The 26,217-nt window shown below is 42.1% G+C and overlaps 2 protein-coding genes and 1 pseudogene across 10 annotated transcripts in view; 2 read left to right on the top strand and 1 right to left on the bottom strand.

The window, feature by feature from the left end:
* Positions 1-25,282, top strand: part of UBP1 (upstream binding protein 1) — a 63,159-nt gene extending 37,877 nt beyond the window's left edge. Inside the window, exons 6-16 of one of the 7 annotated variants that reach the window (XM_036267023.1) lie at positions 1,640-1,792; positions 1,891-2,001; positions 2,443-2,550; positions 8,852-8,955; positions 10,869-10,923; positions 11,453-11,546; positions 14,272-14,362; positions 15,126-15,244; positions 17,322-17,464; positions 18,235-18,286; positions 22,029-23,989. In XM_036267023.1, the coding sequence (XP_036122916.1) occupies positions 1,640-1,792; positions 1,891-2,001; positions 2,443-2,550; positions 8,852-8,955; positions 10,869-10,923; positions 11,453-11,546; positions 14,272-14,362; positions 15,126-15,244; positions 17,322-17,464; positions 18,235-18,286; positions 22,029-22,066 (1,068 nt within the window). In that variant the 3' untranslated portion in view covers positions 22,067-23,989. Of the gene's footprint in view, positions 1-1,639; positions 1,793-1,890; positions 2,002-2,442; positions 2,551-8,851; positions 8,956-10,868; positions 10,924-11,452; positions 11,547-14,271; positions 14,363-14,532; positions 14,666-15,125; positions 15,245-17,321; positions 17,505-18,234; positions 19,483-22,028 lie in introns of those variants that run through there. The other 6 variants (XM_036267026.1, XM_036267022.1, XR_004960163.1 and 3 more) reach the window with 6 other exon arrangements.
* LOC118633668 lies at positions 17,803-17,973 on the top strand (annotated as a pseudogene).
* FBXL2 (F-box and leucine rich repeat protein 2) overlaps positions 24,895-26,217 on the bottom strand; it is a 57,506-nt gene continuing 56,183 nt past the window's right edge. For 2 of the 3 annotated variants that reach the window (XM_036267029.1, XM_036267030.1), the window contains one exon: positions 24,895-26,068. In XM_036267029.1, coding sequence (XP_036122922.1) covers positions 25,961-26,068 — 108 coding nt within the window. In that variant the 3' untranslated portion in view covers positions 24,895-25,960. The remainder of the gene's footprint in view (positions 26,069-26,217) is intronic. The other variant, XM_036267028.1, reaches the window with a different exon arrangement.

The following is a 26,217-nucleotide window of genomic DNA, read 5'->3' as shown; positions in this document are numbered from 1 at the left end:
ATATGTAAAGGCAATCTGATGTGTAAAGCATTATTCAGGTGTTACTTTTACCACTGGTAGTAACAGTAATCAAAACTTCCGTTTTTTATAAGATGCATTTCTCTTGAATCAAAGCTGCCATTTAAAAGGATGTGATTGAAAAAGTGTCCTGTTTTAATATTCTCTGCTAAAAACATTCTGATACTGAAATTTTTAAACATCCACAAAAGTAAAATAAAAATAAAAAATAATAATGAAATCCTCTGTGTACTTATCACCTGGCTTCAACAGTTATTAGTAGCTTCCCCTTTTTAAGTTATTGGTGGAATACTTTTAAGCAACCCTCAGGCATTTTTTAAAAATATGTTTTTATTGATTTTTTAGAGAGGGGGGAAGGGAGAGAAAGATAGAAACATTGACTGGCTGCCTCCTGCCTGCCCCCTACTGGGGATGGAGCCCGCAACCTGGGCACATGCCCTGACCGGGAATCCAACTGGGACCTCTCAGTTAATGGGACAACGCTCAGTGCACTGAGCCACACCAGCCAGGTGACCCTCAGGCATTTTATGTCAGCCTTAAATTCTCGGTTTGTATCTCTAAGAGATGAGTTTTTTAAAAATATAAATGTCATGTTAGTATATATAAAATAAAGTTCATGGTCATTCTAACACTCAGGATGTTGAAATTTGTAAGTGGTAGAATTAAAACAACTGAGTAGGTACTCTTATGTAGAAAAGACATACACTTAATTGCTGACCAGCCTAAGTAGACTGTGGTTTTTGTGAACAGTAAAGAATCTTTGATATTTTGAATATTTGCGGTCTGGCAAATATATCTCCCTTTGGTTAATAGTCACTAGGGACATGGTTCGTATTTGTTGAATATTTTCTCATATTTGTCTAACCGGATAACTAGTTATGTGGTGAATGAAAGGGATGGAAGATTGGCCTTAAATCTCAGGTTGTGCACAGGATACTGCAGAAATCAGTTTTAGCTTTGAGAGTCACAAGAAGATGGGATGTATATAGTCAGAAACTACCAAAATCTGTTTACTGATCCTGTGAAGTATCCTAAAGCTGTCTTCGCGGTGGTGGTAGGAGGGTATAGAAGTGGTGGAAGACGAGTATTGCCCTCAGGACCCTTGGAAGGGTTGATGGAAGAGTTTAGATGGGTATGGGTAGGACTGTGGAAATCCCCCTGGCAAAGTATCCCAACTTGATGTAGGTTGGAACAGCAGTAAAATGATTGACTGGGTGGCTTTGGGGTAATGGCAGTAGAGGGCAGTGGTGAGGTGAGGGTTGCTGTGGGTGGAGCCACGAGCGAGGCTTAGGATCCTGGATCTGAGAGCAGCATACGGTCTGGAGTGCAGGTAGGGGAAGCAGGCAGGAATCATTTCACTTTTGTACCCATGACTGGAGCAAGTTCTGCCTTGGAGGAGAAGCACTGGTATGGGGTAGAATAGCTCATTTCCAAAAAGTTCAGAAAGGCTTAGTTGGATTTGTGGAAGGAAAACCATATATTAAAAAAATCGGAAATGTATAACAGATACTGGCTAAGATGTGCGGGTTCATTTTAAAGGATCTTGAATTTATAGAGGTGGCAGGCATCCAGTGGGAGCAAATCAGTGGATGGCACTTTGAACCCATTTCACATTGTACAGGTGCACTGCATCAGCACAGAATTTACTCCACGGAAGCATGGTGGTGAAAAGGGAGTGCCTTTTAGGATCCAGGTTGATACCTTTAAGCAAAATGAAAATGGAGAATACACAGATCATCTACACTCAGCCAGCTGCCAAATCAAAGTTTTTAAGGTAAGAGATGAAAACCAGGCTTTCAGTAATGGAGGCCCAGTTATGCTTGTAAAGTTCCTTGTAACCTAATAGATGAAATGAACTGCTTTGTATTTTAGCCGAAAGGTGCAGACCGGAAACAAAAAACTGACCGAGAGAAGATGGAGAAGAGAACTGCTCACGAAAAAGAAAAGTATCAGCCATCCTATGATACCACAATCCTCACAGAGGTAATGCAGAGCGGCATTTCGGTGTCTGAAGAGAAGCAGAGGTTTGCATATCAGCACTATTTCTGAGGATGAGTTTCACTACAGAGGGGTTGGGGAAGATTGGGGGGTAGATTCACCTATATGCTTTGTGAGATTTGTGGGGGAAGTATTTAAATTCTGGGATTTTAATGGATTAGGTTCCTGGGTGGGATCTTGAATGAAGATGCTGAAATCCCAATCAGGTCTCAGAAACAGACCTTAAAAACCTTGAAGTTGGCAAGAGATTAAGTCGGGGCCTAGAAAGTTTGATTTTTGTCACTGCTGGGGTTTTGCATTTTCTTTAACTTTGAATCCTGCTAGTCTTGCAGTTGTTTAATTGGACTGCAGAGACATAAAACAGGGTATTAGATCTTTCTTTGTATAATGAAAAGACATTGATCCCAATCTTTGGTGTTTGTCCAGATGAGGCTTGAGCCTATAATTGAAGATGCAGTTGAACATGAGCAGAAAAAGTCCAGCAAGCGGACTTTGCCAGCAGACTACGGTGATTCTCTGGCAAAGCGAGGCAGTGTAAGGGACTTCTGCTTCTCTCTTCATTGTGCAAGAAACCTTGTGCAGTGTTAGATATAGGACCTACTTCCACTGAAAAGTAAAGCCAAATTTGTTTTTGATGTCCTTGTCTTGATTTAATTTGCTTTTGTTTAGACTTCCTGCTTTCTGTTTGTTCCTCACTGAGGAAAATTTCCTAAATCTAACACTTTAAAACAAAGTTGACCTTATTGGGTGGTTTTGGAGGGAAAAATGACACTCAGAAATGTGTTCCCTCCCTGTCTCCTTCCCTTCCTCCCTCCCTCCCTCTCTCCTTGGCACACGCACTTCCTTCAAGAGCACTGAAATTAGTTGAAAATACATTCTTTAGTAAAATAGTTATCATTTTGGGGTAATTTTAAAAGATTTTGCTTCCTCGTGTGTATAATTGATAAGAAAATTTCATGGATATTTAGAGAAATGGTGGCAGCAAGCTTGACATTAACATATGCAATACTTTGTGTCACATTTCCCTGCATGTAGTATAAGAATGTGTGTCTGTCTGTGCTTTTAAAAGCCTGTTTGGCAGCACTGGTAGGAAGACAGCCTTGACCACATCAGTATTTCCTCTCAGCACTGCATCGTGACCTTGCCCTGCATCGTGACCTTGCCCTGCATCATGACCTTACGCTTACGGCCAGAATCGTGCACCTTGCTATACTCAGACCTGGTTCCCCCAACATACAGCCAGGAGAGTTTTGGTTGAATATGAGCTTTGTCAACTTAAGTATAGCAAATCCTTACTTTATGACACAACTCTTCATCTAACAGTCCAGATCAGCTATGTATCCACAGTAAATGTAAACTCAGAACATTAAACTTTTTCTTATATAACTGTCATCATCTGTATTAATGAGTACACTATTCATCATTGCAGTGTTCATACCATTAAGGTGCCAAAAATGGAATTTTCACTCTTAAAAATGTGTTTGTAATTATCTGTAGACTACAAAAGTCAAGCATTATCATTAGAACTTTATTTCCACTTCTAAACGCATTGAGTGAAAATGTTTTAAATGCTTCTCTGTGCAATAAAATTGAAAATGTACGCATCTGAAAGGATAGGGAACACACTTGTTGCATTTTAACTGGGCTTTTCTGATGCCAGTCAAAGGTTGTATGGAACCAACTGTATATTCTTGCCCCAAACGCCTGCCCCTTCGATTTTATTTTTATCCTCTTCTGATGTCCCAGCTGCAGAGTCACAAGTGGTTCTTAAAGTTTGGGGGAGAAACCCTGGTAACACAAATCACTTTTTCTCTCTTATTAAAAATTATTTAATTAAAAGGAATGAGTTCCCATATTTCAATAATTAAGGAAGTCTGTTCAAGCCCAGAACTAATCTGAAGATGGTAGAATTATTGGTAAATTATGAATGACTCTTAACTCAAGTCTAAAGTATGCAAAACGTCAGCAGTTCATTGGCCTGGGATTTCACATCTTCCTGTGTGTGTTGTTTGCTGCCCCGGGCTGCATTTGGTTTGGTTAAGATATTTCTAGGGGTGGTTAGAGCTCCTCTTGGAAACCTGTTTTTAAAAAGTAAGGTACAAGTTAACTCCTTAAAAAAGAAAGTCTGCAGCATTTCATATATTTCTTCAAGTGACTACAGAGGAAGGCCAACATTTTTTGTACTGTTGGATAGATACAGTTGGCTGTCAGTAGAGGGATATCCAGCCTCATCTGCTGAAGTTAAAAGGTGCTGTGTGAAATGGGCCAACATTGAATAGAGGCACTGTTGTTGCTTCCTAAGAGCTGCTGCACAATAAAACCCTTACTTAGTGTGTCTGTTTCTTTGCCTCTGCGCTGTATTTTATTGGCTCATATCAAGGCTACCATTTTCTATAGTCTCAGTTGGGTCATTTTCTAGTCCACCTGAGGACTTCATTCACAGTGCATCAGAACTGTGACTAGAAAGACTCCAGGCCAGGTAGCGCTGGAGCCTTAATGGATTACAAATTGCCTTCAGGAACATAGGTCCCGCACAGGGAAAGATTACAAGGTAGAAGAAAGTGTTAAAATATTCTTTGGTAGCTTTGACCCTTCTGGGTTGAGACTGCTAGAGAAACATGTATAAAGCACAGGCAGGCAGGTCTTGGTGTTGCATTCAACCTGGCTATTTAAGAACTTGGAATCTATTATGTCCTAAAAGTAGAGGCTTCCCCATAGAACCAGTTTTCATTGAACACTATTTTTCTACTGTTCAGTAAATCAAGTCTTAATATTTATTGGGCACGTTTTAGATGTCAGCTATTAACAGCCCTACTGCTCTACTGCTTAGAGTCTAGATGTGTAAAAGTGAAATTAGGTATGTTTATAAAGTTTCAGTCAATTTGGTGTCTCTGCCATACTAGCCTGAAACTCTCCTTGGTAGACAGCTGGCAGTAATTACCAGTGCACACTTTGGAGGGCTTGACATTAAAAGGGTTCTCTTTAGCTGTGTGTACTATGCTGCATTGTAGTATTTAGTACCTGAGGAGGGTGGTGTAGCAGGAAGATCTCACAGGACACCTATAAGTTATTTGATCTGCCAGTTGGCTCACAAGCTCTTGGGTTCCTCAACTGTGGAAGCTGGGGAGGTGACTACTTTGTAAGGTGGAAAGTAAAGCAAGGGCCCTAGTTTAAACGACCGGGCATTGTTGTGTAAAATGTATAGTGAAATTGGCATGCTGTGCAATATGCTTAGCAATGCTGTCCACCTGGTAAATTTCTTTATCTGAAAGTTGATAGTAGTAGAAACAAAGAGCAGTCATTTGCCCCATTTTTGAAGGGATACGTGATGGGCAGTTATAAATAATATTAAGATTTGGGATTTCTGTTTTATTTTTCTTGTATCCATGCCTCTGATGGGTGTCAGACAGTTGCTTTAAGCTCCTATAACCATTGCAGACTTCGTTTCTGTTCTCAGAGTGCTGCAGTCTCCTAGCTCCTTCACGCTAGTAGTCTTGACACTTCCATACTCAAAGAATTTTAAGAAAGAATATACTCCCACATTTTTTAGGTTGACATCTGAACGTTTTCATCATACATTTAAATAGTTGCAAAGGAGACCATTTCCTGACATTGTCAATATTTGCATTTTCAACTTAAGGTAAAACTATTACATTACTTTTTGAAGTATATTCTGTGGATTCCAACTACCATAGCACTTTGACACCCACCATCGTTCATTTTCAGAGTTCATGATCAAGCCCAGCCAGAGTGGCTTAGTGGATTGAGCGACGGTGCATGGACTGAGCGGTCCCAGTTCGATTCCCGGTGGGGGCCGTGCAGGAGGCAGCTGATTGACAAATCTCTCTCACATCATTGTTTCTTTTTTTTATTGTTGAAAGTATTACAGATGTCCCCTTTTTTTCCACATTAACCCCATCCTTCCCACTCCCAGCCTTCCCCAGCCTAGTGTCCATGTTGATTGGTTGTGCATATATGCATATAAGTTTTTTGGTTTATTTCTTCCCACCCCGCATCCCTCTGACGTTTGTCAGTCTGTCTCGACTTCTATGACTCGATCTCTTTTGGTCAACAGCTTATTTTGTTCATTATGTTCCACAAATAAGTGAGATCACGTGGTACTTGTTTTTCTCTGACTGGCTTATTGCATTTAGCATAATACTGTCCAGGTCCCTCCATGTTGTCTCAAAGGGTAAGATATCTCTCTTTCTTACTGCTGCATAGTATTACATTGTGTGAATGTACCACAGCTTTTTTATCCACTCATCTACTGATGGGTACTTGGGCTGTTTCCAGATCTTAGCTATTGTAAATAGCGCTGCTACGAACATAGAAGTTTATATATTCTTTCTGATTGGTGTTTCAGGCTTCTTAGGATATATCCCAGGAAGTGGGATCACTGGGTCAAATGGCAGTTCAATTTTAATTTTTTTGAGGAAACACCATATTGTTTTCCATAGTGGCTGCACCAGTCTGCATTCCCACCAGCAGTGTGCTAGAGTCCCCTTTTCTCCACACCCTCGCCAGCACTTGTTTGAGGATTTGTTGATGGTGGCCATTCTGACAGGTGTCTCACATCAATGTTTCTCTCTCTCTCCCCCTTCCTCTCTTTCCAAAAATAAAATCAAATAAAGGTTCATGATCAAGCTCTTTAGTTAAGTCTTAAACTTTGCTCTTTCTTCTTGATCTCATGTTTTCTCTTCCATTCCCCTTACCCTAAGATGACATACTGTGATGCCTGAAAATCTCTTACTTATTGCCCTGATTACTTCTCTATGACAAATATATACATTGAAATTAAATTTTTAAATTTTCCTGTAATCATAGGTTCTTTAGTTGGTTAAAAAATTTAAACTTTATTATTATTATCGGTACCAGTTTATCAAAACAAAAAGTCATACAAATTATTATTTTTTAATCCTCACCCGAGAATATGTTTTTTTTCATTGATTCTAGAGAGGTGAGGGGGAGAAAGAGAAATATCAATCGGTTTCCTTCCATACACACCCCACCCAGGGGTCAAACTCACAACCTGGGTATGTGCCCTGACCTAGAATCAATCCCATGACCCTTTGGAGCACGGGATGACGCTCTATCCACTGAACAGAACTGTCCAGGGCCATAAAATTTTTTATGAATAATTTTTAGATATAAAAATAGAAATGTTGCGCCTGGCCCATGTGGCTCACTGGTTGAGTGTTGACCCATGCACCAATAGGTCGCCAGTTCGATTCCTCGTCAGGACACATGCCCAGGTTGTGGGCCTGATCCCCATTGGGGGGCATGCAGAAGGTGGCCAGTCTATGTTCTCGCTTGTCAATGTTTCTCTCTTTCTCCCTCTCCCTTCCTCTCTTTTTAAAAAATCAATTAAAAGTAGAAATGTTATTGGAAATACATCCTGAATGAGACAGTGTAGAACATAACTAAATCTGGATTTTTTTATAGATAAGAGAAATTTTATTAAGCTCTTTATCTATCTTTTGGCAGTGTCTTTCAGGTCTTGGATTTCTTTTGAGTTATCTGCCAAATATCCCAGTGATCGATTTTGTATGATCTTAGTAGATTATTTTAATACTGTGTCATCTGACCGTAGATCCTCCAGAACTTTTTTGAAAGCAAAGACTTGGAAACCACCGGACACAGAAGAATCTTTTTAAAAATTTTTGTTTGTTTTTGAGGGGCAAAAGAAGTAATATTTATTAACCCACAGACTAATTCCTTTTTTTTCTTTGTATTGAGTTTGGGGTGACAATAGTTGATAAAATTATACAGGTTTTAGGTGCACAATTCCACAATACATCATCTGTACACTGTATTGTGTGTTCATCACCCCAAGTCAAGTCTCCGTCCATCACCATTTATTCCCCCCTATATTCTCCCCTATACCCTTCACCACCTCCCCATTTTTAGAGTCATGTACTTTCTTAGTATCTACCCTGTCTCTTTGAGTTGTTTTTCTTTGCTTTGTTTTGGGAAGGGCCTTATACCCCATGGGCAGGCATGGTGAGATCCGAAGCCTTTTTCTGATAAATAGGAGAAGAGTGATTATGAATGTAGACCTTTGAAACCAGGGGCATTAGTACAGGGAGTGCAGGGATTTGATTCCCTCCATACCTCAGGTGTGAAGACTTCGACTTGACACCACGCTGGCCTGCTCAGCATGCTTTCGACGTCAATGTGTCTTTGTAGCTTTGCTTTATCTTTGGTCAGAATTATATGTAGGATTGAAAATATTTTAGTTCACCATGCCCCATCCAGAAAATATAAATAATCAAACATATGTGGATAGGTAGGTATAGGCAGTACCATAGACAGGTGTATTTTGGTACTGGACTGGTCTCAGCTTACTTGGGGATTATTGATCTTAGAGAAATCAAGGAAGCAAATGGGTGCTGCTGAGGGCAAAATGAGTACTAGGCAGGACAGCCACTGTCTCGGTCGCCATGTGATGTCAGATTCACTTGTGAATCCTTTCTTGCCTCTGCTATTCTTAAACCTTGATAGGCACCTTTTGGAGAATTGATAAAGAGGGAGGTGAAAAGTTCTTGAAAACAAATTGTATATAAGTATACATTTAAAATGCCTTCATGATGTTTTGCTGCTATCATCACTTCTGGTCTTCTCTAAAATTAATCAGTGTCTAGACGCATAGCAGGTAAAATTTGTCCTTGCCATATAGGAGGAAACTTGATATGTTTCCATGACGTTGCTTGATGAGTGTCAGGTGTCTTGTGTTTTATAATCTCATTTGGCCAGACTAGATTGTGAAATACAAAGTAGTTCTTCCACATTCTTTACAAGCATATTATTAATTTATTTTTGTTTCTATTCTTAGTGTTCTCCGTGGCCCGATACCCCCACAACCTATGTGAATAACAGCCCCTCTACAGCGCCCACTTTCACCTCCCCCCCGCAGAGCACCTGCAGTGTCCCGGACAGGTATCTGCTTTGTGTCGTTGTGCGTCTGAGGCTCGTGCTCCTTTGTTTCCCTTTGTGTCCGTGTACAGAACCTCCCCGTGTTCATCTGCACTGTGTAGTTGTGGGAACTAGCCTGCTGGATTTCAGAGGAAATCTTTTCTTTTCCTGACAGCTTTTGTCCTCCATGTCCCTTGTGCCGCACACTCACAAATGGTGGCCGTTGTAGAAAGGGGGGCATTTTCAAGGTATATTCTTTGTGAGATAAAAAGAACATTAATGGGGTTCATGAACAGAGAAAGAACAATGAGATTTTAAGGTGAAACTATGAGTAGAATATGTTAAGATGCAGTCATTATAAAATGTATTTGTCTTTAATTCTCACCATATCAAACAAGGGTTATTTTTCTGCTCCATTCCTTCCCCTCCTAATAGATACACTAGTTTTGTTTTGTTTATTTAAATGGTTTTATAAATGAGAATGGTGGACTATGTTTATTCTATTACTTGGCCTTGACACAACTCAGAGTCTAGTGAGCTCCGGGTGGGAACAGGAGCTGTTTCCGGGGCGTCCCGAAGGTGCTGCAGTGGTGGCCAAGGGGCCTTGCAGTCCCAGGCTTGGCTGAAGGACTAGTGCCAATTAGATGAGATCAGAACTTCCCTGTTGTTAGGAAGTTTAGGCCTCACCTCCCAGTGCTATCTGTCACGCTGTGGGTAAGGTTTCAACATCCGATTTTGAGGGAACACAAACATGCTTTTTCCCTCAGATGGAAAGGCTGATGAGGCAGCTTGTTTTCACATTACTGTGCTTTAAGAGTAGAAAAACATGCTCGGCCTCAGAGACAGGGAAGAGACCAGGAGACCAGCATGTTGCCATGTAGGGGGCCCTTCTGGTTTCGGTCAAGTCCAGCCTGAATAATCTTAGAGAACGATTATGATCTTAGAGGTAAGCTGTGAATTCCTGTACTCACCAGTTGACTGGATATTTCCTGAGAGCCCACTGTGTGCCCAACACTGTTCCAGGTGCTGTGACTTTTAAGTGACTGATCTCTGTCTGAGGAGCTTAAGTTCTAGTGGGTAAAGGAGGATGGTGAACAATCAACAGAATAAACCTAAGAAGGGAGTCAGAGCCAGGAACAGGGAGGTGGCCACATCCCCTGTGGAATTGTCTTTTATTTCCATTTCACCTTAGAAACAAAAGGATAGTGGTACAGTTTGTTTCTTTTGTTCTGTTCACCCCTTTGGTCATGGATAAATATATTCATTAAAGGGATACATCATTTTCCTTGTTGACTTTGGATTATCATACCACTTCTTACAGCTCATTGTTTTCTGTTTTATAAACAGTATTTTTTTTAAATGTTTTTATTGATTTTTTCTTTTTTTTCTTTTTAGAGATGTAGAAACATTGTTTGGCTGCCTCTTGTGTACCCCCCCCTGGGGATCAAGCCCACAACCCGGGCATGTGTTCTGACTGGGAATTGAACCAGGACCTCTCAGTCCATGGGACGATGCTCAGTCCACTGAGCCACACCAGCCAGTCGCTCATTGTTTTCTTAAAGTAGATTTTTTTGCAGCTATTTTCAATTGTTTATCTTTCTTGATTTCTCACATTTCCCCCCACCCCCAACTACAATGAATGAGTATTCTTCATTTTCCTGTTACACTGGAGATAATTGGAGCCTTTTTGTTTCATAAAACTTGAATCTCTTACTAGAATAGTTGCAGAAAGAGGAGGCACAAATTAGGAAAGTCTTCTGTCTTAATCTCATCATCATCATTCACCCCTGACCAGTTGTGCCAATGTTCTTATTGCAAATTTATATTGCTTTGTCACACAGTATTTTTAAAAACTTGTCTAGTTTAATAGCTTTTAATGTCTTGATTTTATATATACATATAAATAACCATCTTTTCCTTCCTTCTCCTTTCCCCAGCAATTCTTCTTCCCCAAATCATCAGGGAGATGGAGTTTCACAGACCTCTAGTGAAGTAAGTGTCTTCTTGTCCCTAAACTATCTGATGCTTTCAGGGTCCTGCATTTTTTTTTTTTTTATCCTTACCCGAGGACACTTTTTTTTTACATTTCTATTCAGACAGGGGTTGGGGGTGGGTGGGAGGGTGAGAGAAACCATCTATGTGAGAGAGACACACAGACTGGTTGCCATCCGCACGACCCCAACCGGGGCCGTGGACGAACCACAACCAAGGTACGTGCCCTTGGCCGAAATTGAACCCGGGACTCCCTGGTCCACAGACCAACGCTCTAACTGCTGAGCCAAACCGGCCAGGGCAGGTCTTGCATTTTTAAGGCTCTGCCAGGGGCCTGAGTTATTGTGAGTCACTGAGTCAGACCTATGCTCTTCTTGGGTGGTGGTGGTGGTTTTTTTTTTTTACTTCAGACTTGGAGGATTTCTGTGTTTTGTTTCAATGTTGTTCTTTATAACATGCTAGTGACCTGGGTTACTTTTTGTAAGTTTGAATAGTTTCTTCTGTTTATGTTTCTTTTCTTTATTAATAGCAACTTCAGCCTTCAGCCACCACCCAGGAAACACAGCAGTGGCTGCTCAAAAACAGATTTTCTTCCTACACAAGACTGTTTTCCAATTTTTCAGGTATGTGTGTGTGTGTATTTATACCTACACGCACCTGCACATGTATATTTTGTTTACTAATTTGTCTCTACTTTTCATTAACCTTTTAAAAAATTTTGAAGTAATTATAGATTCATAAGAAATTGTTCAAACATGTCCTGGGAAGTCCTGTGTGTCTATCACTCAGTTTCCGAACCCAGTGGTAACACCTTGCACACATGTTGTACACTATCAGATAATCAGTAAACTAACATCTCTACAACTTGCCTCTTCACTAGTTCTGTGTTTCATTTGTGTAGGCGCATACATACAGTTCTAAGCATTTTTTGTTATTAACTTTATTTTGAAATCATTTTTCTTTACAGTAAGTTGCAAAGATATAGTACAGAGATGTTCCAGGGTACCCCTTCACTTACATAATTACAGCACAATATCAGAACCATGAAATTGACATTGGTGCACTGTGTGGATATAGTTCTATGTCATTTATCACATACGTAGATTTGTAAAACCACCACGAGGATTTCCCTTACGCAGTCTTACCCACCATCACCACCACCAATCCCCAATCCCCAATCCTCAATCCCCGGCAACCATTCATTTGTTCTCTGTCTCTGTGATTTTGTCATTTCAAGAATGTTATATAAATGGAATCATACAGTTTGTGACCTTTGAGGTTGGCTTTCTTTTCACTCAGCTTAATGCCCTTGATTCTAAGTTGCTGTATCAGTAGTTTGCTCCTCCTCATTGCTGTGTGGTGTTGCATGGCGTGAATGTACTCAGGTATGCTTTTATAATACTTATGTGTAATCCTGCATAGGAAGCTAAGAGAATATTCAATGGAATTTTAAAAGGGACCAAGCAGTGCTTCTTCAGGTGGTGCAATAGGAAAACTATTTAGAGGGACAGTAATGGATACACCAGGTGGGAGATCTTTGCCAAACATATTTGGCCCTGAGACCCTTTTGTTACAAAACACTAACATGTCCTGGCCAATCATGTCCTGAGAAACACTGGGCCACAGCAAAGTGACCTTCAGCTTTCCTTTGCCCACAGTGCTGTGGGGTTATAAAAATGCAGCTTGAACCCTTTAAGAGGACAGAACATAGGTGTGCACATAGTCTAGAGGGAAGCTTGATTTCACAAAGAACGTGGTTTCCTTCTGTGTTGGCCATTTCCTGCAATGCTTGTATGATGATGTGTCATTCGCAGGTAGCTCTTTGTCTCCCTCAAGTTAAAATATTGGTTAAAAGTCATCTGCTACCAGCCACATTTCTGTATAATTAAGCAAAGCCTCTTATCTGTGAAAAACTGGAAATTTTAAAATTTCAGTGTTTGAGAGAGGGAAACGCATCTTGAACCCTTATAAAGATGGGTGAAGAGTAAAACCAATACAAAAAGCTCTGACCATTGGAATTGAGGGAGGTCCTAGGTTACACCTGTTATATTAGACAGATACATATTTCTATCTAGAGAGTTCAAAGCTCTTTCCACTGTGACCAGTGATCACATGGCTTGGCCTCCTGCCTTTACCCTAGGAGCATCCCAGCAATTGAATGGTGAGGCAGAGATTGAGTTCATGCTCTGAGCTACTTGGGCATTCACCTTTTGGAAAGGGTTGTGCACATGAGAATCTCTCTGCAGTCCTGTGGAGGGGTGAAGGATGTGTATACCTCCATCTCTGCTCACAGCCGGGAGCCCTGTTTTCAGAGGCGTGCAGATGGCCCAGTAGAGAGGAGGGAAAGCTTGTCTTTCTGTAAGTGACTCCATTGATGCTTATGCCTCATAGGAAATGTGCTTCTCTGGTCTTTATTTCTTTTACAAACTATGAAGTTATTGGGCTCACATTCAAGCCCTCAAAAATAGAAAGATAACCCCATTATTTTGTTACATAGGTGAGTGGATATTTGTCATATGGAAGTCATGCCTTAATCCCAGAGGGCATCTTAATTCTCCCAATAAACTACATCTTGAGAGTTAATAAAAGGATAAAACAAAGATTATGGACACATTCCACACATAAAAAGTAGATAGAAGAGTATAATGGACTCCTGTGTAACCACCTCCAGCTTCAGAAATGACCGGCCTTTGGTCAGTCTTGTTCTCGGCCACTCCCTCTCCACTTTTCTGTTGTAGTTTACAGCAAATCTAGACATGTCATTTACACTGCCCAAGTATTTGTGGGGATTAAGGCATAACGCGCAGTGTCTGCCATGCTTGTGTATGCAGACCGGCTGCTGTGGCAGTCGCTTAGAACGCTCAACTTGGCGTGGTGCCGAGGCCTATACCTCGGTGTCCTGCCAACCATATGACTTTAGGCAAGTCCCCAAAACTCCGGACTTCCATTTCCTCTATTTGGAAAATAAAAGATTGGTTCTGGTGATCGCAAGGTAAATGATCTGAGGTCAGAATCGTGTTTATCCACACAACCACAACACAGCCAGAGTAATGCAGGCGGTGCATTCCTGTATTGGAGCACACACTCTGTCGGCCCTGCGCATTGATCGGATTTACCGGCCTCTGGGCTCCTGCGCTCCTTCTTCATACAGGACATGGACGCGCCAGCACTTTCTCTGGCTCAGCGAAACCAGGGGTGCGTGTGTGGTTCGTGTACGTGTGTATACCCAGAAGACCTGTGATGGTTTTGAATGACATTTACCTTTGTGAAGACAGATGTCATAAAGCAGCTAGTCCTGCCAGTTCTTTTCCATTTCTTTGAGAAGAATCTCTTTATGCTGTTCTCCAGGTGCCGACTTATTAAAACTGACAAAGGAAGATTTGGTACAAATTTGTGGTGCAGCCGATGGAATTCGGCTCTATAATTCACTGAAGTCAAGGTAAAATACTGTGTTTAAAGGAACTGTCTTGCTTGAAATGAGAATGTCCCTTTTTTGTGCGGGGAATCGGGGCAGAATGTGTTTCCACGCGGGGTCGGCGTGGGCCTGTGTGCGCTGCCCGCATCGGCAGCGTTGCGCTCACGAGAAGACTGTTTTGTGTACACCTTCAGGGCAGGCCCAGATATGATGCAGGCACTGATGAGGGCAGAGGTAGACTGTAAGACTGGTAGCAATGCACATGGGCAGTACTGATTTCTTGAAGACGACTGGGTTTGTTGCCAAGAAAACAAACTTCTCATTTAGGTGAGCTATACAGAATCTATGGTTTTCAAGGTCATATGACTACTACTAAACAGTTATTAAAAATGTAAACTTCTAATTGTGAATTAAAATGAAACAATCGTAAACTGCTGGCTTTTAAGATTCATGTACTATCATTGCTATTTCTAGACTTGTGTGAGAATTCCGTTAAAATTGAATCTTACTGATTTTAAATTGCTGACTTAATCTTGGAACTTAAATTTACCAGCATCTGACAGACCATCTCAGTGGTTTAGAGTCTGGATCATCAGATTAGACCACCTGTGATAGTTGGTGTGAGGTGTGTGTTTTTATATTTTTATTAGTAAATTATTTTGTATAATGAAATAACCTTGTAAAGTTCGCATAAGGAAATAGAACTTAGATTCCTGTAGTTGGCATCTGTACGTGTAGTGAGGCAGCCTTCTCTCCTCGGCTCATGAGTGGCATCTTGTGATTGCAGGTCGGTTAGGCCCCGCTTAACCATCTATGTCTGCCAGGAGCAGCCGGGCAGCTCACTGCTGCAAGGGCAGCAGCAGGCTGCAGGCAGCGGAGCCGAGAATGGCAGTGGGACACCCTACGGTGGGTATGGAGGGCATCTCAGCTTCCCGTTGCCCCCTTTCTGACACTGAGGTACAGATGGCCAGGACCTGAGTCGGGCTTTGAAGGACTCCTGTCCCATCCGCACGGAGGGGCTGCTGTGAGAGTCCCGGCAGCAGTGAGCCCCAGGGCCAAGCCCTCTGGAGGGGGGAGCCAGCAGCCTGCCTGTTATTCCGGCCACGTGACAGGTCCCTTCCATGTGCCCTTTATGCCCGAACGTCTAACAAGTGGAAGACTAGCTTGAACGCTTTGGGGTTTGCTGCCTTTTAAAAACAAAATCTCAAATGGAATGATGACTATAACATTGACATCTTAGCCAGAATGGAGGAGGGTTTTTCTTTTTATCCATTTTACTGATGGGGGTAGAAAACTCGCGAGTGTAAAGATGCCGCCATGTGTCAGTGCTGAGTGTGTGGACTTGTCTCAGACAAGCATCTGGCCGGCACCGTGAGCTCTGCGGGGAGTCTGGTGCTGTGTCCTTTGTCACTGTGATTATACTCTAGGTCGTTATCATCTGAGTACTGGGAGGGCCTCACCATCCTATAGGTTTCCTTAATTGTGTAATAGAGTATGGATTAGGGCAGAAATAAAAATCCTGGCCCCTCTCCCCTCCTCTAAATATGGTCCTTGGAGGGGGCAGGGGGGATATGTGTTCTCAGTGCTTTAAAATATGTGTGTTTTCAGTTGTAAAGTGGGTATGTGATAATCTCTTCCCGCCTTGAAACAAAATAAGGGTGACACTCTTCAGAACTTCAGGGAAAAATGTATTATGGAATTCAAAGAGGCAGTTATTTGTCCTATTATTGGATAGAGCTCTGGAAAATACTTTGTGGTTTGACTTTTACTTTTAAAATCCCAAGGAAAGCATCTCTGTTGGGAGCTTTCCCATTTGGTGTCATTTTGACTTCAAAAGCTGTGAATTTTAAGACTGAAGATACAAAGCCTTGGTCTTCAAGGCTAGATTCTACAGGAGCGCTGCTTGTGCCATCAAGACCTCTGAACCATTGACACGTGATCAGGATTGTAACATTTTGGAAGGTGTATCCTCAAACATGAGTGTTTGGGGTGTGTGTGGAAATACTGGCAAACTTAACCCTAGATCACGGTCAGCAAAATTTTTGTTAAAGGCCAGGTAGGTAGTAAAAATCTTGACTTTGCAGACCACAGGGTATCTTTCTCACCCAGCTCTGCCCCTGTAATGTCACACCCACGACAGCATGTAGAAGACAGGTGTGACTGTTCTGATAACATTTCATTTTTGAGAGAACAAGTGGAGGACAGGTTTGGCCCACATAGGCTGTTTGGTGACCCTGTTCTACGTCATCTCTGTAGTCTTACCCTAGTTATAGTTCCAATTCTGCGCTTTTCCTAGTGTATGATTGACAGGGTTTTCCTCGTTTGGGAAAGCAGAGTTCGAGCACTGATATTCCTGAGCGTGTCTGGCTTTGCGCACTGGGGACTGAGCCAGCGCCACGGATGTGCTTGGCGCTGGGCTGACAGCGGCTGCTGCTCGGTTCTGTGTTCCAGAAACGCACGGTGGGCTGCACTGGGACTAAAGCAGCAGCGGGCTCCACGGTCCACATCCTCGCTTTTCGTGGGCTACCTTTTATACTGTTTTTACTTTGGGGCTGGGGAGGGAGATAGCTTTTATTCCTTTAGGGCTTACCAAATGAAAAATCATGACCTTCTTAGGGTTTTTGGTTTGTTTTTTTAACTATATTGCTAGAAACATATTTTTGGAAAGAGCTTCCATTCAGGTATAATTTATATACCATAAAAATCCTCCCATTGTAATTCACTGGTATTTTAGTAGATGCACAGTTTGCAGCCATTACCACAATCCAGTTTTGTTTCATCACTCCAGAAAGATCCCCCGGGCCCATTTGCAGTCAACTCCTGTTTGTTTTCAAGAAAAATTAAAACCACAGATCCTTTTGTGCATTAAAATGACTGTTAATGTTTATATTTTTAGTACTTTGAAAGATGTGATTTTCCTATAGATCTAGGTGGAAAACAGATCAAAGATTACTAAAATGCTGTTATGTTTTTTTTATTTCAGTTTATCATGCAATCTACTTGGAAGAAATGGTTGCCTCAGAAGTTGCTCGAAAACTTGCGTTGGTGTTTAATATTCCTTTCCACCAAATTAACCAGGTTTACAGACAGGGTCCCACTGGTATTCACATTCTTGTTAGTGATCAGGTAACTTGAACTGACATCCCATTTGCTTTTCCCATTCACACTGGTGTATCACTAAAGAACTACAGAAAAATCCTGTGACCTCTTTTACAAGTATACATGAAAATCATTTTCAAAGAGTTGGGGGATCAAAATTTGTAAGAATTTATAACCAAGGGTTTCAGGTATCCTAGTGATGTAAGGAATACAAATCAAGGGGAACTGTGGCTCCCTCCCCATCCCCTTTTAACTCAGACACTCACTGGGGGAACTGTAGGTTAGCAGGGCTTTGGCCCTTTTTAGGGAGAGAGCCCTTTGGATGTGTCCACTATTTGATGGCTAATTTTAAAAACAGCAAGGGGATCGCTTCTCGGCCTTTTGGCTAAGATCAAGTGTAGTATCTGTTCTTATCAGTTTAAAAACAGCAAGGGTTAGAAGTACAGTTTTTTCCTCCAGTGTTCAGTGACAAGCAAGTAATAATGGAAGAGCACTCATGCAGTGACTTTCGGTCACAGTTATTCCCAGCACCCAGCAGGGATGCTCCCCATGGATCAGCTGGCTGGCTGGCTGACCAGATCCTCAGGGACCATCACGAGCAGGCTCCGCTGCCAGTGCAGCAGGAGTAAGTTTTACTGCTCACACTGCATTCACAGTGACCGTTTTGGCCGTCAAGTCCTGTACCTGTACTTGTGCAGCAGTGTATAGATTATGACATTTTCCTGTACTCATTTTAATATTTTTTAATGTTACAAAAGGACAATTGAATCTTAACTGCATCTGCTTTCTCCTTCTAGATGGTTCAGAACTTTCAAGATGAAAGTTGTTTTTTATTCTCCACAGTAAAAGGTACTTTGAGTGTGTGTGTGTGTGTGTGTGTGTGTGTGTGTGTGTCTTGAAACGCTGGAGGCATGAAAAATAGTGGGTGCCTGTAAACAGCTCTCATCTTGTGTGTTTGCTTTTGAAATGCTGGCTTCACTAATTTTAAGAAGAGTTTGAAAAATGAATCCAGGACTATTTCTAGTGCTTTGTAGTAGAAATGAACTAGCCCACAAGGAAGAGAAGTCAGTCCTAGATGACTGGGGAGGAATCTCGGTTCATTCAGCCAGCGTTTTACTGAGCACCTTTGTCAGACACCTCTTGTGGTGCTAGAAGAGTCTTGAACACAGTGGTCCATGGAGCTCTCGCTCTAGTGGGGAGGAAACCCGAGCTGGCCAGCAGGTGCATATAATCACACATACTTTCAGTGCCATGGAGGAATGGGCGAGTGTGGGGTGTTTATGGATAAGGGGAATCTGGGTCGGGGGACACGACGCTGTTGGGCAAGGCCTCGCTGAGGTGGTGTCATTAACGCTGAGATTGAAGAACGAGAAGGAGCTGACTGAGCTGCATCCCAAAGCAGCGTGCGGAGGAGAGACCTGGGCTGCAGAGGTGTGAAAGGCCACGGAGCCAGCACGCAGTGTGTGAGGGGGAGCAGAGCAGGATGGCGACGGTGAGAGGCAGGGGCTGGAACGCAAGACCTGCTGGTGGCACTTTAGATTCTATTTGAGATGCACCGGGGAGTCAGGGAGGTTGTGTAAACAAAGGGGTAATGGTCAGATTTTTCTTTCCCTCTTGCAACCCTGTGGAGACAGGTGAGGAATTAGAAAAACATGTGTAGACAGGGTTCTGCTGGCCTCCACATTCGAGGGAGGGGTGGCCGTGACTCTTGGAAGAGGGACTGAGCAGATGGTGCTCCCAGTAGAGGCAGGTGTGGCTGGGAAAGCAGTCAGGAGTTCCGTTTCAGAGATGTAGACGTGTCAAGTTGGTGTCTGTCTGGAGAGGCCTGGGCTTGAGATGTAAATTCAGCGTATCGGTGGTAACTCAAAGCTGTAGAACTCACTGAGGTCCTTTAGGGAGTGAACTTGAAAGAGGGCCCGGATGTGGCTCAAGTGAATTCCAAATTAGAGGGTTCTGTAAAGGGGAAGGGCTTTTACTTTGGGTTTTGTTTGTTGTTCTTCTAGTTCCTTTAAGTGTAAATAAAGTTAGATTGTTTGAGATTTTTCTTGAGGTAGGCCTGTATAACTATGAACTTCCCTCTTAGAACTGCTTTTTCTGCATCCCATAAATTTCAAGAAGTTGTGTTTTTGGTTTTTTTCGTTGTTGTTTCAAGATAGTCTTTGACTTCGTTTTTTTCTTTGATCAACTGGTTGCATAGTAGAATGTTGTTTAGCCTCCACATTTGTGTGCTTTTGTGTTTTTTTTCTTTCTGTACTTGATTTCTAGTTATATGGCATTGTGGTTGGAATGATGCTTGGTATGACTTCAGTCTTCTCGATTTTATTGAGGCTTGTTTTGTGGCCTAACATGGATCTAACCTGGAGAATGTTCCATGTGCACTTCAAAAAAATGTGTATTCTGCAGTTTTGGAATGAAATGTTCTATAAATGTTTATTAAATCAATGTCATCTAATGTGACATTGAAGACCATTATTTCCTTAATTTTCTGACTGGATGATCTATCCATTGATGTGAGTGGGATAGTAAAATCCCCTACTGTTACTGTATTACTGTGGCCGTCTCCCTTTATGTCCATTAATAATTTCTTTATATATGTTGGGTGTGTAGATATTTACTATTGTTATATCCCCTTAGGTTGACTCATTTAAAATTATGTAATGTCCTTTGTCTCTTTTTACATTTTTAAAAGTTTATTGATTTGAGAGAAAGAGAAACATCGATTTGTTGTTCCGCTTACTTATGCATTCATTGGCTGCTGCTTGTATGCGCCCTGACCAGGGATCAAACCCACCACCTTGGCCTTTTGGGACGATGCTCTAATCATCTGAGCTAGCAGGCCAGGGTCTGCACTTTTTGTTTTAAAGCCTATTTTGACAGATGTGAGGATTGCTATTTTAGCTTTCTTTTCATTTTTGTTTGTGTGGAATATCTCTTTCCATCCCTTCACTTTCAGTCTTTGTCTTTTGATTTGAAATGAGTCTCTTGTAAGTAGCATATAGATGGGTCATGTTTTTTAATCCATTCAGCCATCCTGTCTTTTTATTGGTGCATTTATCTAGTTACATTTAAAGTAATTATTGATACGTGTGCATTTATTGCCATTTTGTTCACTACTTTTATAGTCATTCTCTGTAAGAAGGGATTTTTAAATGCAAAAGTATATGAGAAAAGGGTTTTAAAAGCCTGACGGGTTAAAAATCTAAGTCTAGTCTTGCCCTGGCCGGTTTGGCTCAGCGGTTAGAGTGTCGACCCACGGACCAGAGAGACCTGGGTTCTGGGTTCGGTTGCCGCTAAGGGCACGTATCTCAGTTGCAGTTTGTCCCCGGCCCTGGTTGGGGTCGTGTGGGTGGCAATCAGTGTGTCTCTCTCACATCAATGCCCCCCCCCCCCATCTGAAGATAAATGCAAAAAATGTCCTCAGGTGAGGATAAAAAATAAAATTTAAGTCTAGTCTTAACACACAAGTTGCACCTTGAAGAGCAATGTCATGTGCCATCACACTTTCTTGAAAGTCACTCTTGAAGGGAGTTGCCCAAAACAGTGCTGAAATTATGATTTCACTTTTTGCTTGGCATGTTGCGTAGGCCATCAAGTGACCCTCGATGCCGCGTTTTAGCTGTGCGCTGGTTCTCTCATCTTTTACTTTACGAACTTTTTCAGCTTGCTATCCTGCTGCTCAGTGTGTTGTTCTCAAAGCAGTCGTTTTTATTCTCTAAAACATTATTTAAAAAAGGAAATTCATACTGAATTAATTGTATGATTGTGTTCTGTGAAAGGAGTGGACATTGCTGATTGCAGACGTCACAGGATGTCCCTTCCAAACTCAGTCCATTGTTTTTCAGACTTTTGTCCTCCTGAAAAATATCATTTGTTCCTTGATGACGCCTGTATTGCTTCTCCTCATTTCCTGAGAAACACTAGTGCATCAGGCAAAAGTAGTGATATTTTTTTTAAAAAATTTTCTTTATTGATATTAGAGAGAGAGAAACATCGATGAGAGAGAATATCGATTGGCCGCCTCCTGCGTGCCCCCCACTGGGGCTCAGGCCCACAACCTGGGCATGTGCCCTGACCGGGAATTGAACCAGCGACCTCTTGGTGCATGGGTCGATGCTTAACCACTGAGCCACACCAGCCGGGCGGTAGTGGTATATTTTTTAATGTTCCAGATCTACCTCTGTGGAGTTCAGAAATTATTTCCAGACCAGGTGGATGTAAGCGCTGTGTGTGTGTGTTGTGTAGAGCTGACTGGGATGCTCGGCAGTGTTTTCATCTGCTCTGCCTCCAGCCAGCCTTGTCCACAGCACTTTGCTGCTTTTCTTGGTGCCCCTCCCCCTCACTGCACTCCCAGAACTGTCAAGTGTCGTGGTGCCACTAGGAGTATGGGCCAGACACCAAAAAGCAAAATAACTAAAATACCTGTGATACATGAAGCAGCCTTAGGGAAGGGGAGCTGGAGGGAGTTAACCAGCTTCTTTTCTGTGGGATTATTTAAAGGTAACCTCAGACCTGGGGGAGGAGGTTGTAGATTTCTGGGAGTTTTCAGTTTAATAGGCTTGATTTTCCTAAGTCTTCTTTCCTTTTTCTGCAGTTGAAAATAGTGGTGGTATCCACATAATTTTGAAGTGATGTCTTATGTAGTCTGAACTATATTCAGTACCAAATAAAGTCACGCTGAAAAGTGTGTGAAGACTGAATCCAAGAAGTCTTGGGATTGGATTTTACTGTATGAAATGTTTCATATTGAAAACACAGATGACCTTTCTAATGAGCTGTACGAGAGGCGAATCTCCTCACTGCCACGCCAAGCATCCTCGCAGAGGGAGCGCATCAGGACAGCACGCCTGCTGGGGCCGCGCAGGGCTGCTGCCTCTCTGGCAGAGGCCAGGAGATCGAGTTCCTAGAAGCAGCCTTTGCTGTTCTTTTTACACTGTATGTGGTTTGGAAATGAATGTAAAAACGTACTGTGGGCATTTACCTTTCTGTGCCAGTTCGGCCTTTACTGCCTGAACCTTCTGCTGACCTGGGGCTGGGGACAGTGCTGTCATGGAGCCAGCATGGGTCTGTCTGCAGAGAGAGGCGATGTGCTGATACAGTGATTGGTGGTCAGGTAAGAGGCTTGGCACCTTCTCGGAAGAAATCATGTCTAAGGGTGTACGTCTCACGCGATCGTGCCAGACGGGAAGAGCCAAGCAGGAAGACGGGCTGGAAGCAAGCTGCATTACCCAGAGTACCTTGGTGAGAGGATCAGTGTAAACCCTAATAGGTACAAGACTTTGGTGTTTTTGCTTTGTCACAGATTTATTGAAAAACCTTTTGCTTCTGCTTCCATTTTTAGCATTTTGTTTCTGATTTTCATTTTTGAAGCCCCACCGCCTTTTAAACTTATGTGGTTTTCTCTCTTTTTCCTCCACCCCTCTGTCTTCAACTGCCTTTCCCAACTCACCCCACACCATCCCCTTCTTAAACAGTTTTAAAGCCCTACCCCAGACCTATCAGAAATAGGTGACCTAAGCAGGCGAAAACGTATGGTTTCTGACGTGGTGTTAAGGAGTCTTTGTTATCAACAAGTTGAAATTATTCTTGGAACACTAGACATCATAAGTCAAACACTAAATTGTACCATGAAAATTCCTTGTATTGAGCTTTAGTACAATCATGAGTAAACATTCTGGTGATTACTTAGAGGCTTTTTTAATACACCCACATAATAGTTTCTTTTTCTATAAAAAGATTGCCTCTCTCAAAACCAAATGTTTGTCTGCCAGTATACTTTTCAAAGGGAACCCAGTATTTTCACCATTTTTCCTACTATTTTTCTCTCTTCCCTTCACCCAAAGCCTTTCCCAAAATTCACGAGCAGGAGTTGTTGAGGCCTGTGGTGTGCAGCACACCCGATTTGTTTTTAAACTTCAATTCCATTTTAATTACAGCTTCTCTGTCCATTTACCCAGGTGTCTTGGTTTTGAAGGTATTCTTTGATCTTTATCTTTGTTCAGTCAGAAATAAGAATGAGTAATTTTGAATTTGAAATCTGTCTTAGAAGAGAAACTACTCAGTGGGTAAAAGTTGATTGTTTTACTCATAAAGGAGGTTGTCTGATACAAAGAAGCACTGTGTCTGTTTCCATCTTTGGTTTAAAAATATCTAACTCTTTTAGACCATAAAGCAGGAGAGCCTTCCCTTTCTGTCATTTTCCCTTTGCTTTTGTATGACCACATGTTTTCTGTACCAGTTGGTTGGGAAAGAAGAGTTTTTATGAATTGTTTTAGTTTTGCTTGTCTATTTAGCATTACTTTTTGAGTCTCAAGATTTATGGAACAATACATGTCGTTTAATGCTGTGTGCTATTTGAATTCCTCATCAGATTTTAGAAGTGGGGTAAAAAATAATTAAAAGCTCATCAGACTTGAAATTACACCAGGTGGTGTTGAGCAGTAGTCCGTCCCAGTGAAACCAGTTCAGTTATGGCACCAGCATATTTGCTACTTTGTTTTTTTAATAGTAGGATGTATACATTTCAGTATAATAAATGTTTTCCGATTGTTTTGCAAACGTGTGTCTCATTTAAAAATCCCAGTTCCTGCTAGTGTCAGAATGGAGAGGCCCCACGTGTGCGTTCTGAGTGCACACCAGTCCTGCCAGTGTCTGTCAGCATGGACAGGCCCCACGTGTGCGTTCTGAGTGCACACCAGTCCTGCCAGTGTCTGTCAGCATGGACAGGCCCCACGTGTGCGTTCTGAGTGCACACCAGTCCGAATGTCATGTAAGATGTGAGGCCCATGTTGTTGTTTTCTCAAAGCTGATGCAACTTGGGGGACATGTTATTCCAGTAACTTGCACACCTGAAGCAGAAGCAAATCTGATTTTCTTATTAGAGGTTCTCCTGTTTTGTAAATGAGGGCCTGGGTCACTGAGTACAGTACTGCGATAGGTTGTGTCCTGGCTCAAAGGAGATAATGCATAAAAGGCCCTGGTCATTTACATAAAATAGAAACTATAATTCATAATCACTGAAGCACGGCTGTGTTATGTTTATTTAAAGTGTCCTGCATTAGTCATTTCTACCCCACACAGTAGTACAAATGTATATTTCAATACCTGCTGTGGTATACACACAAACTTTTAGACCAGAGTATATCCAAGCAATAAAATCATCAGGACTTGAGTGCTTTTCTGACAGTCCCATTACACTGATGTACGGGGCTGCATGTGTATAGCCCTCTGCTTCCTAGAACGCAGCTGAGGCAGTGTGTCCTACATGCTTCCAGCACTGTCCATCTCGTAGAAGTCTGCTGGTCATAGGGAAAGAACACCTTGCTTTTACTGTTTCACTTCAGCTTCTCGTGAGTTCTGGACTCTGGGCCAGGGAGTGGTTGCTGCGAAGGGTTGGCTCCCATGAACACAGGTTCACCTTGAAGGTGGTGATGGGTCTTAACTAAAGATGACAAATGTGGGCAGAAACTAGGTCACCTTAGATAACACTAGGAAGGTCTTGAATTTGGAAAGTGGTTTCGCTCAGATTTACCTGCCATAGATTATAGCAATAAAGCCCTCTGACTTAGCATTGCAATGGTTTATTCGTTTTTATATTTTGAGTCTAAAAGGTGCCAACACTTTATTGATCTGAGTTTTAAATGTGTAAAACTTTTGACTAGTTCTGGTGTAACTTGATTTCTAAGATTTTAAAATAAACTTGGAAAGAAAATCACACCCATTCTACATGCATCCATTCATTATTTTTAATTGATTGTATTATAGATAACTTAAGTCTTAATTCTATTGCTTTAAGGTCCCCCAAATTTTGTGAGATAGGACATGATTAGCTTTTCTCCTATAATAAAATTGTGTGCTGTAGCGTACACCAGAGTTTTAATTTCCAATCAGGCAACATGAACTCAGAGTTGACTTTGTTTGGTTTTTGGTCCTCAAAAGTATGTGACAAGTTGACAGAAACAAGTGAAGACCCTGCTCCACCCAGTGTAGAGTCCTCATTTCTTTGGTGTCTCATGGAAACTTCTCAACGTGCCTTCCACATCCATCTCTACGTACAAAACTATCAGGTATTATGAATTTGCAGTCTAGTCACTTTGATAAAGTTGCTATTTGATCTTCAAAGTGGAATCGTGAATTAAAGTAAGCCACTATCTTAAGTATCAGGTAGAAAATCAACAGCTTGTTTTTTCTGCTCAATTTGTGCTAACACTGATGGTCTGAGGAACGCTGTCACAGCCGAGGACAGAACTTCTGCACCTGGGAAGGCACACCCACCTCTAGGGAATCGGGTCTGTGGCGTGGGCCTGACTGCACTGAGACCACTCTTGCCACGTGTTTACTGACACGAGGCTTTGATTTGATTGCATCACAGCACTAAAGATCCAAACTATCACCAGAGTTACTGCAATCCCTACCGAGGTCCTTTACCTGCAAATACCTTCCCAGTGGAGAATCGACAGGTGGCGGTGTCAGTGGAGAGGACCGGGAAGACGCGGGTCTTCTCTGGAGCTGGCCCGGCAGCCGCTGTCAGAGAATGACACAACACCTGCACAGCCGGTGTCCGCTTCCTCCCACCGCTGTCGGTGGGGTGACGGGTGCAAAGTAGGCGTGGACTTTGACATGAGGGAGCTGAGCCTGGAAACAGAAGAGGGGGTTATAATCCTGACACTGGTACTTCTGGGACCATAGGCATAACCCTAGAAAAGCTCGTAGTTCTCCATGTCGAATCGGCTTCACTTGTCTATTAGGCCAGTAGTTCAAAAGGATGTCTGGGGTAGGCTAGA

The sequence above is a fragment of the Molossus molossus genome, unplaced genomic scaffold (genome assembly GCF_014108415.1).
Source record: "Molossus molossus isolate mMolMol1 unplaced genomic scaffold, mMolMol1.p scaffold_m16_p_18, whole genome shotgun sequence".
NCBI classification, from domain to species: domain Eukaryota; kingdom Metazoa; phylum Chordata; class Mammalia; order Chiroptera; family Molossidae; genus Molossus; species Molossus molossus.
The sequence above is the reverse complement of the archived record's forward strand: the minus strand, read 5'-3'. Positions and strand labels throughout refer to the sequence as shown.